This window comes from Heliangelus exortis, chromosome 3, assembly GCF_036169615.1.
Source record: "Heliangelus exortis chromosome 3, bHelExo1.hap1, whole genome shotgun sequence".
Lineage (NCBI taxonomy): Eukaryota > Metazoa > Chordata > Aves > Apodiformes > Trochilidae > Heliangelus > Heliangelus exortis.
The window spans coordinates 58,976,158-58,988,239 of NC_092424.1; the positions used below are offsets into that span (position 1 = coordinate 58,976,158).

General features: G+C 38.0%; 1 protein-coding gene across 17 annotated transcripts in view; it reads right to left on the reverse strand.

Annotated features, from left to right (window-relative positions):
- Positions 1-12,082, reverse strand: part of EYA4 (EYA transcriptional coactivator and phosphatase 4) — a 149,371-nt gene that overhangs the window by 23,234 nt on the left and 114,055 nt on the right. For all 17 annotated transcript variants that reach the window (XM_071740872.1, XM_071740887.1, XM_071740876.1 and 14 more), the window contains 2 exons: positions 5,551-5,687; positions 4,234-4,317 (listed from right to left, as the gene is read on the reverse strand). In XM_071740872.1, the coding sequence (XP_071596973.1) occupies positions 4,234-4,317; positions 5,551-5,687 (221 nt within the window). The remainder of the gene's footprint in view (positions 1-4,233; positions 4,318-5,550; positions 5,688-12,082) is intronic.

The window sequence follows — 12,082 nt, forward strand, 5'->3', positions numbered from 1 at the left end:
GATCTCCAACAATGAGGGATTGAATGGAGAGGACAACTGGAGTTCATGAGAGATGCACTATTAATACAGACAGACAAAAGCATATTTATGAGTGAATTTGTGAATGTCATGATGGGTGCTAATAGTGACAAAGTTTTTCTTTTCAATGACTGGACAGGCAGAGAGTGAGCAATAAAAAGCTTCTACTCCAAAGAAGTGTACAAGGTTAATGTAATCTCCCTGACAACCTTCTGTCATTGGTGGTGTTATCAAAAATGTCCAAACGTGACCATCAAGTGTGGTTTTGTTTTGATCTTTGCACTTGGAAACCAAATTCTCCCCCTTCTAGGGTCACAAGGGAATTTCTTTTTTAACTGGTTGCACCTTGAGTCACAACATTTACTTGGGCATCCTTCCCTTCTAGATTGACCTGGGAGAAATGAATGAAATATAAATGTGAAGAGGTAGACCAAACTCCAGCTTAATCAGCCTTAAATCAGCAAGAATAACTGGAATGCAATGGAACAAAGAGTACACACTGTTCACAGGGAATAAGAATGTACCTCATATACTTTTAACAGATGAGGACATCTAACACATGTCCTGTCATATCAACAAATCCTCACTTAGGAGCTCAGCACTGGAGAAAACTGTATCTGCCAACTGGTGCTCAACTGCAAAAACCATCATCAGCCACACAAGTCATAACGTAACAGTTTAAATGCCAGTGTTCATAATTTGCTGCCACAGTAAATAATTAAAAATAGAAATGTGCTATTTTTATGAAGTACGAAGCAGATGAACAAACAAGCTGAACAATGAGAGGAACTCTTACTGCTGGGAGACAGCATGGTTTCCTTGAAACCTAACAGAGGTGTAGTGTAAGTTTTGGGTTTTTTTGTTAGTTCTGTCCAGCCCAACCAAATAACTACTACACCAAAAGTTTGTCAGAAATCAGGTAGAAAACAGCAAGCCAAAGAACATTCCTCTATATAAGTCTTACATTTGAAATATCAGAGAAGTGAACTGACCAGCCTCTGGCAAAATCTCAGGCACAAGTCGGAAATCTGTTGTTCTCTTGATAAAAATATGATCTGAAATGTGCCTTCTGGTTCCAGGTCTTCCCACAGAGTCTCTGCCAATGAATGCCCCTTTGACTGTGGGGTTGCTGGTTTGCTTTTCCTTTTTCTCTTCTACTCCAAGCACTTGTTGAACTGTATAAATCTTGTTAAAGAGAAACTATTTGTCTGCTGATGCCACTGCAGCTCTGAAGGGCTCCTAAACTCATACTTTAGTCTTTTCACCTGGCCATAAGTGTGTGATGACCATCTCCACATGCTGCACCTCCACTTTCTGGATTCTCTGTGCAGCCTGAATTGCAGAGCAGAGAGATTAAAAGCCTCACTTATGAATACTTTGTTTTCACCCAGTTACTGCAAGAAATGGGATAAAGAGCCAGCATAAAAGAGGAATGGAAGTTTATGTCATGGAGTAAATAGGAAACAACTGAAGGCAAATATCCTTGACTGACTGTATATTCACACTAGCTCTAAACACAGTATCCTCACTCCTAGAATGCATGACGTTCACCTGGTGTAAGAAGCTGCCTTCCTTTAAAGCAATACTCTTCCAGGTTTTTCAGGGTTTTTTTTTGTGACAGTCTTATTTTTTTCAAATCAGATAGCAGATCACCAGAATTAAATAACTTAGTATAACCATTATTTTATACAACCCCAACATTTTTCCATTGTCACGTAACAATTTTATACCACCTTTAGGTATAAACAGCTCTCTCAATGCTTTTGAAAGACCTATGTGCTCACAAGACTTCCACTGAAATCCTCACAATTCATAGATTATCTGCTCTCATAGTAATTCAGTTCTCATAACAATCCACACTCCAGGCTGGATCAAGACCTTGTCTGCAGATAGAAATCATACGTAGAAAAGATAAGGACAGCACCTGCTGAAGAGGCCAGGCACCAGACATTAACTGAGATCCAGCTGTGCTGCCTTTCCCTTCTTCCATGTCTCACCTCTTAGGCACTTAGGCTCAGATACAACCAATATTTAATTTAGGCAACACTTCAATGGCATGCAGAAGTTAAAGCCTGCTCATAAGCTTGCTCTGTATTCCCTTTCTTACTGCTCTATCCTCCTTACAGTCAACAATATTTTTATATTTCAGTTTCATTGGCAATCACTCAGGAAAAAGTCTACTACTTTTATTCTACGGTCTCTGGAAAGGAACACATTTCTTGTATGGTTGCCACCTATCAGTAGAAAAAAAAAATTTACTCCAAATTTCTCTTGTTTGGCTTCATGGTTTTACTGATGGTTTACTGATTCTGATTTCAGCAGTATAACAACAATTATTTACTTGCCCTTGAGATACTCTTGGTTTACACAAGCCATCTCTATCAGCTGTCAGTACTACTGGCTGTTAATATGTCGTTACTGTTTTTTAAGGAATGGAGAGTCAATTATAGCAGTAGATGGGTTCTTAAAGAACAGTGATACTTGAATGTTTTGATATATCCCTACTCATAACAAAGTGAGAAATTAAGAGGACTTGCATTTCTGTTTCTGTCTCCAAGACAGTTTCCAGTTAGCCACAGATGTTTGTGAGCTACAAAATGTGGTCTGATTTTTAAAACTTTGCATTGAAATTGACTTAAACTTTATTCATACATTATGTGAATTGCTGCATGAGATGTAAACACCCTAAGGGCACAATCAAAATGGGATGAAAGGAATGACTACATTGCTGGGGTAATTCAGCAAGTTCTGTGGGCTACACTCAAAAGTGATATAAATGCTCATGTTCAGCTAAATTTCTCTCCTGTTTTGATAACTCTAAGTTAGAAATGGTTCTCACCAAAGTCACTGTTGTTACAGTGTTTGAAAAACAGCAGATGACGAGTTTTTGACAGTACTAAAATCTGTACTGATCTGGCACCATAAAGCTGCAAAACAACCAAGGCAGTTTTTTACAACACAAGAATAACTACCCTTATCATAGCATTCAAAACCTTCAGATTTTTGTTTGGTTCTATGAGTTTTCCTATTATCTTTCTCTTCTAATAACCACAAACAGCTATCTCAAAATTCTGGCCCATCTGTGGCTGTAATCCACAGGTCTGGCACTGGGTATTTCTAACCCACTAGCTGCAGAGGTATGTGTGGAAAGCATTTCTTTGATGTACTCTTTCTCTCATCCTTTTCTTGAGCATCTGATTCTGGCTGAAATAAAGAGGCAGGAAGCACAGCTAAACTAGCCCTTTGTCTGATGGCATGAACATAGTCATGCTCTTAAAAAGAAATACCTTCGTTTTTATTACACAACACTTAGAAAATCTACATCCACGTATGTACATACTATCATTTTCCCTGTCCATTTTCTTCCCTTCCAGACATTTGCCCTGGTGTTTTGTTTTATCCAGGACTTTAGCTCTACCCCTCCCAGCAGTGTGCTATGGCTGCTAATGCACTGATCTGCCCACCAGTCCCTTCTCTCCTGGCCTGAGCACCATGACCTGAGCTCCCAGCACCAGCCCTGTGGGACTCATGGCTGACTCAGTAAGGGAGCTCCTGCTCCTGCAGGCTGCATCTGCCTCCCTCTGCCTCCCTCACTCTTCCTCCTGCCCTCTGCTCCTTTCTCCATGTCATGAACTCCTTTTGGATCTCACCCGAAGGGAGAGGATGAGTATGACTGTCTGCCTGGAAGAGGGATTCACTCCCCGGCATTACTCACCCCAGAGCCAGCCAAGGGAACCAAAGATTCAATGGAAAAGCTGAGGAGTCAAAGAATAACATCTGCATCTGGTCTTGAAGCAGGTCTGTCTCTTACTTGCTCAATTCATCAATTACCCTGTAAATTCACCCGTCACTCCAGTTTATTTATTTCTCTTCTATGCATCCAAATAGTCAGTTATTTCCACTTGCCCATCATCTGTACTATCTCCCTGTAGCCTAGCTTCCAACATACCTCAGCAACTCATACTTCTTCTTCTTTAAACTCTTCCCTTAATTGAAGCATCTACTTCAGCCCTGCCTCATATATTGTGCTTAGGGTCTGTGTTTCATTTCTCTCCCTGAGTTTTCATGTTAACATTCTAAAAATAGGTTTTACTCTCAACTTTCCCTCTACCTTCAGCCACACCAAGATGAACACAGAAGGTGAAAAACATGTACGTGTGCAGCCAAGAGAACTCCCCCACTCTTGAATGGACAAAGAATTCAGAGCTCACATACCTTGCCATACTTCTGTGCGTAGGATCCTGTGAGCAGCGAATGAAAAACTATGATTGTTTCATCCAAATCCCAAACAAACACACGCTGAAAAAAAGAAGTGGTGACAGTCTTAGTAAACAAATAACATCAAATTCCCACCAACATTCCACCCCGGGGGTTGAAAATACAGCTCAGTCCTGAATTTTAACTAACTGCTTAACCAAACAGGTTGGCTCTTAAAATCGGCAAGTACAGTGTCTCATGCATGCCAAAAGTCAGAAGGAGAGTAACTTTTGAACTCTTCAACCATTTATTTGTCCCTTAAAAAGCTTTTCAAAAAAGCAGCATACCACAGATTTCAGAAACATTATGGAGGTCAAAGATAACTGTTAACTTAAGGATAAACTATTCTCTGATGCTTCTCTGCAAGCCTTACTGATTCAAGATTCCTCTTTATTTCTCCTGCTTGGCTACAATTAAGTCATGGGTAAAAGTGCTATATGCATCATATAATGTCATACACAATTAAAACAACATTGTAGGGTTACGTGGATTATTCTAACTCAAAAAAAAAAAAAAAGCCCCCTGGCTGCAAGGGACACACCCCACAGCACCCCACCCCACCAACACCAACACCTTCCCCTGATGCCAGAGCTGGAGTGTTCAACACAAACAGATGCTCTGCTTCCTCCTCCTGTCACAGAATGTCAGAGCACTGCTAACCCAGGAGTAATAGGACTATAATTACTCTGTTGCTAAGAGGTCACCTGTGGTCACCTGTGTTTTAAATCGTCACCCCCATATATTAGGAAGATATATTTCTTCACTAAGGCACTGATCTTGTACATACTTAAGCACAGGCATAATTTCACTGATGTAAGCTGCCTTATTGAAAGCCACTGACATATGACTGCAAGGACAAACCTGTTCATAAGTATTTGAAAGGCTATGGCTGGATGATTCTGCATATTTAGACTGCATTCATAAATGCAGGTAACTGAGCTGAGCAATATATTTGAGATTTCCTAGTCAAAAAGCTAAAAGAAAATGTGACAATTTTCAATGAAGAAATCTCAAAAAAAATGATCTAAAATGTTCAAAGCTGACTCATTAATTTACTTTCTGCCTAGCTTTGTCATAACGAACAGTAATGCCTCATTGTACATGTACCTTAAAAGAGCAACCAATATCTGTTATATTCATACTCAGTTAGTGACACTGGGTCCATGGTGTTTTCTAAAAAAGCCTCTAAGCTATTTCCACAGCTGTAGTTTTCATAATTTACTTTTCATCAGGAGAAACCTTCACATCACCATCCATCAATTACCATAGGCATACCTCCAAGTCACTGTCCGGAGGGGGTGATGGATTATTCTTCCGCCCTCTACCCCGAGACTTTGACCCAGAACTCCTACATGTTCTCTCATCAAGATCTTTGATTGGCGTGGAGGGGCTCTGCACTGTGTCAAACTCTCCTGTAAAGTGAACCATTCATGGCAAAATTAGTGCTGTATTTTTAAATCATAAGCTTCTTTTTTTTTTTATTTTTTTTTCCTGTGTTACTTTTACCAGAAGACCCTTTGGCACACCAGAAAGAGAGGGTCAGCTTCTCCTCCCATGTTTCCTGCTCTTTAATAGAGTTCACTTTTTTTGTTTCACCTTAACTCTGCCCCATAAATTGGCAAAGGAAGGTCATAATATTTATTGCAATGTTCCAGTTACTACCTAAAAGAGGGTGAAGCAATACTTGTCCAACCTTAGCCATTCTATGATTCTATGATTACTGTACTCTGATCATCTTTCTCCAAGCATCAGCTATTGTCTGCTTTCAGAGAGAAAACGTGCTAGAAGGACCTTTGATCTGACGTGGCATAATTGTTCTTTACACTCAGGCTTCTCCCTGATTTACCCATTTGATTTACATTGCCTATGCTGGTAACCAAGGAATTGGGGACTTTGAGGAATTCGGTCTAGTGGGAGGTGTCCCTGCCCATGCAGGGGGCTTGGAACAAGATGATCTTTAAGGTCCTTCCAACCCAGACCGTCGTATGATTTCAGAGGTGATCACAAACCAGTAGCTATATCAGACAGGCTGCAGGAAGGATGGTGTAGAACTCCCCCTTACAAAGTATTTTTGTGCTGCAGCTGAGTAAATAGAAAAAATCCTTTTCTTTATAATACAGAACTTTCAGTCCCCTTGTAAAGCTCCTAGCAATAAGTGCAGTTTGGCTTGGTTCCTGAGTGCTAAATGACAAAAATCCTCCCTCATCGCTTAATCTATTAATGATTTTATTTTCTTCCATTAGAGAAAGAAAAATACATCTAATATCTACTGCAGAGTTGAATTCAAGGGAGTCCTTGTGCTGCATGTGTTTTCAGTACACTTTGGTAATATTTGTTTAAAGTGCTCATGATGGCATCTCTACAGAATAAATTAACATTTTTGGTACAAATATCTCGCAAGAATCATCTATGATGCATCTGATTTTGAGCTGGAATTTAAGCATTATTCATTTTTGCAAAGGAGCATTACAAAGTTTACCAAAATCCACCAGGCAACAGAAAGAGTAGCCAGCAGCTCAAAAAGGGTGAATTTTCTGTTCCATTCTGAACTTGCAAGACCAGTCTTGAAAAATGTCTAGTTTTGGGTCTCCAAACATAAGGAAGAGACTGGAAAAAAATGGAGTTAATCCAGGTGAGGGCAGCCAAGAGAGTTAAAGGGTGAATGCAGAGGAGGGAATTCTGAGTGACTTCATGGAGGTACACGGAGAAAAGAAGCAATGGACAGAAATACCAGCAAGGTATATTTTTGTTAGAAATAAGATAAAAATCCTTCCTTATGAGAGTGATCAGGCCCTGGGAAAGGTGCCCTGGGAGGCTCTGCATTTTCTGTCCTTGGAGACACTCAGAACTACTTTGGACACAGCTCTGAGCAACATGATCTAAATTGGCTCATCCATGAGCATGTTGGACAAAAAAGACCTGCAGAGATCCCTTCCAACATGCATGACTGAATATTTCTGTGATCATCTTGGAGTCATTCACCTCATTCTCCCTCCACAACAAAGAAAACAATTCTAGTCTAACAGGCTCTACAAACAAAAAATAGACTCGAGTTGCATTAAGAGTCTGAGTGCAATGTAATGCAATAGTTAAATTCTTAATCTCTGCCATCATTTATTTATGCCTTATAGTGAACCACATACAGAAGATTATTTAAATAAATACACTGGGAGGCTATATTTTTGTACCTTGACTGGAAAAATACTGTTGTATATCTTGGAAGAATAAGATTTAAGCCCATAATGTCACATTCCTGAATGGGAGCTCTAGATATTGTGAGGAAAGAATTCAAGATTTGAGGAAAGGGGAAAACAAGAAGAAATTTAGTTCCTGAGCCTATTGATTTTCCTGGAAAACATACTTGGTTCCACTAGGTCCCCTTCTCCAGGGCACACTGTTTTATTTGACTGAATGACTGAAACATACGAAGTATAAAGACATATTTTCATGACTGAGAATCCACAACCCTGTACCCACAAGAGGAAGGTGGTGAACATTCCATGAAAGAGAAGAAAATCAAATCTGCCTTTGTCAATTCCTGGAAAAGTACTGAAATTATTCTGTTATTGCCTGGGAGAAGACACTTCTACTTTTTTCTCAAACTAGGTGATGACTTAGTTCAATGTCATGAAACCAATTTTCTCAGCTTGAGCTGAATAGAGCCAAACTTTTAGGCAGCAGCTAAGAAGAGATTTCCAGAACTGCAGTTTGTGAATTTATTCCAGATACCATTTTAGGTAGGTTTGTCCTAATTTGGATATAGGCATATTCTATAGTACCTTCTCTTTCAGTTAAAACTCTTACTTGCCAAGAAATGACGGGAAAACAGAGCAGTAATAATAATATCTAATGAATAATGCTTCTGTACTGTTTTTGCTTTGTCCCTGCAGAACGGAGGGAGAGTTCTTGTTGAGTAATCATTTCTATTCCCAGCATGGTGTTGATGTCAGTAAGGACACTGCAGGCAGTAGGGCAATCAATAAGGTCACATTATCTCAGTTTTTTCTCCATAAGAAGAACAGCAAAATATACTTCAGTAAATGTACAAATGTACAAAAAAATGTTTCATAACCAGAACCATCGTGAAGTGAAAACCTCCACTTTAAAAGAAGTTCTTTGTGTGCTAGAGTTCTGCTCAAAAATGTAATTTCCTAGATTTTTCTGACAAAGTGGAAAAAATATTCCAAAACAAAACCACAGAAATGAAAAGGCAAAAATTAAGTAAGTGAAGATGAATGTTTACATTCTTACCACATAACTCTTCATATTTATAACATTTCAACATTTTACAAGAAAATCAAGACTGATTTCTACTGTAATGTATTAAAACATCTGTTCTCAATGACTATGTTTACTCTAATCTACGAAAAATAAAATACAAAAAAGGCCCTGTTCTAAATCTTCTCTGAAAATATCCAACAACTGAAGTAAATAACTCCAATTTTCATTTAGCATTAGCGATTACCAGTTGCCCCAGGCTTCTGCTTGGGTCAAGGCTGTCTGTGAGTGCATAATTATCCATTAATCAGAACTGTAACTAATCACTGTACCTTGTAAGTTCTAGATATTTAAAGCCAACTTTATTTCATTACGCTAATCTCTAAATCTGAATGAGCAGCTGTCTCTTACTTGAATGCAAGGTATGCATCTATTTTAGAACCACAGAAGTCAGTAGTGCTTTTTTTTTTTTTTTTTTTTGAACAACTGTAGGTTTAATTGCCTGACTTGCTTTTTACCAACAGAATGCTAAAGTAACAATTGCTTTTTCATATACTCCATTTGCTTTAGAAATTGGGTCAATGATGATAAAAGAAAACTTATTAAAATATGCAACAATGTAACATAAAAGAATGCAAGAAATTGTGGTATCAAAGAGTATTGAAAACATTACCCTCCTGAAGAATTCCTACTGCAGCTCAGACAGAAATTTTTATTGCAATGTTTGACATTTTTTAGCTTTTCCAATAGTCAACACATGCCTAATAAATATATTTCATAGTTTCCTCCCTCTGGAACTATGAGCAGCATCAGAGATGCAATAAAGCAAGAGGAAAATGCTAAAACCAGAACATGGTATGACTCCTTTATCGCAGATGTTCATACACACGCCCAGCACGGAACCTTTCATACTCTTCTTCAGAATTGTCTTTTGTTACATATTCTTACCAGAAAGAATAGCCAGAAGATGGCTTTAACATTACAAATCTTTTTATCCTGGTTTATAATGTGTTACTGTTTACTATGAGTAGCAGAAAGAGTAAAGTGTATTAAAATCTTCATCTCATTTTTGTTACTCGATCAATAAATAATATCATAACTGATACTAACTCTTGATTTGATGGGGCTTTACTATGAAAACAAAAAATCTTGTATGTCTGGTGAGTACTAGAGGCTTAGATTAGTTATCTGAATCAACAGCTAGCAGGGAAGGTGGAAGAGTGAAGTACCTTGCTTGGTTTAATCTTGGTTTTAGTTGGAGTAAGTCTTAAGATTTGAATGATAAGTCCAGTCAGAGAGCAGTGAGTGCAGTGAGTGCTGAAGCTCTATACTGTATTTGAAGTGATCTCTGAGACACTGCACCTCACTGATGGAAATTTATTTTTACAGTAACACAGAAAGACACAGGCATGTCACGTATTCTTAAAGTGGGTGTTGCACTCTCAGCAGAGGGTTGTGTGAACAGTGCAACAATTCAACAGAAATAAGGAGTATGTGGGAAGATTTGTAAGTTTAGATGCAAAACCTACATAGCAAAAGAATATGTTCATATGCTTAAGCAATCCAAAACCAAGAAAAATCCTTACTGTTTCACAGGTATGACGTTTCTGATATTTTTTTCAGCTTGCTCAGGATATGTAAGACTCCTTTTCTCTGTCAATGCTACTCAATACTAAGGAAATTTGTAACATGTGATAAATCTATACAGCCTTTCTAGGAAACACAGATACACAAGGGGGAAACAACATGAGAAACACTAATTTTCAGCAATAAGAATATGGAGGAATAACAAAGGAACGAGGAAAAATACACAGTTCATGCACAATTATAAAATAAAAAACTCTTCTGAGTACCCTTCACACTCTTTTAAAAATATTTAAATTATCATTTGTATCTATTATGGATGTCCTCCCACCGTAGAATTTTCACTTGATTTCAAGTTACCATTTATCTTTTTCTTCCTAAAGTTGAATTGTGAGACTACTGAGCATTGTTCCACATTTGCATCAAAAATCAAGGGAATACGTATCTCCCCATATCCATTCCATCCCATACCATGCCACAGCACACCACACATACACGCACTTTAAAAATCACTTGAGGAAAGGAAAAATTTAAACTCATGCGATCAAAATTCTGATATTTTAATATTTTTTGTAAATTTAAGGAGTCTACATGAAGTTTGAGGCCTTGCTTATACTTTTCTACAGAGTATTACCCTCCTTTGTGCATCAGTTTTTCTACTATACTTTTTGGGTGTGATGATGTAGTCATCAGGAGGAGAAATAGGAAAATTCATGAAATGAGTTGATTTTGTGATTAATGCATATGTGGCCCCTACTCAGAACCTAATTTGTTTGTTAGTCTTTTCATAACTACTCACAGTCTGAGGGTAAGACAGACACTACCCATGCTCCATGAGTGAAGTCAGTGTCCCTGGAAGAGATTTCCCTAATCCTGCTGAGCCAGGAAGTTGGCAATCAATAATCTCTCCCATAGATGCACACCCTTAGTTTGCTGCTTAGGTTATGCATATATGACATAATACTGAGCTAGATCTTTAAAAACTTCCTGTGCAACAGAAAGAGTACAGGAAAGTGAGCATTAAAAGCAGACTCCATTACTCCAGTAAGGATACTGCACTTGTCTGACTGTGGCTGTGAATTTCTAATCTAGGAATCTTCACGGCTCTACAGTATGCTATGCATAATTTCAAATACATAATTCTAACTTTTCTTTAGTCCCATTTATATTTAATATGGGAAAATAAATTGGTGAGAGATTCAGGAACTTAGAAACCTAGCATGAAAAAAGAAATCTCTAATAACAATTTTTTTTTTTTTAAATACATTGAATGGAGCAGGCAAATGACTGTGAACTGGGTTATAAGAAAGCTATGTAAGAAACCACTGTGCTGTAGTGGATGTGCACAAGGGGGCAGAGCTGGGAAGGCAAACTGGGTCTCCTGATGACTCCTTAGAAAGTTCTTTCTTTCTGCAACTCGAACCACTTCAATGTTTTTTTTTTTAAAAGTGGCTTGTGCTAATAACACACAGATCTATTCTTTGTTATCTAAATTTGTGAATTATCAGTCATGACTTTATACATGTAAATAAATGTATACATTTAAATAAAGCCTATGCACCCTAGACAGCATGGTTCAGCATAAATAAAGGAACAACATAATTGTGTTTTCAGTTCTTTACAGCAATACTTCAGAAAGCATAGGTGGGTACAAGGACGTTTCAATCTCGGTAACAGGAGAGCTCACTGAATTGTTATTTCAAAATTTACTAAATATTTGTTACCACATGGGTTGGTTTGGTTTTTTTTTGTTGTTACTAACAAATCCCTTCCAAAGTGCTATAACTCTTCAGGCCTTTTCCTTCCACACACAACTATCTCAGTCAGCACAGAACTTTATTTAACTAACAAATAAGCCTGACCTGTTTCCTAGCTAAGCAGAAAAAGAGAGCATATTTTGGCTGGTTTGCATGATAAAGTTTTCTGAAAGGCATGAGTTTAAAATGTCAATGTTTAAACAAGGTAGATATGGAAATCTTGTCTTTATACCATACAGAATAAAATA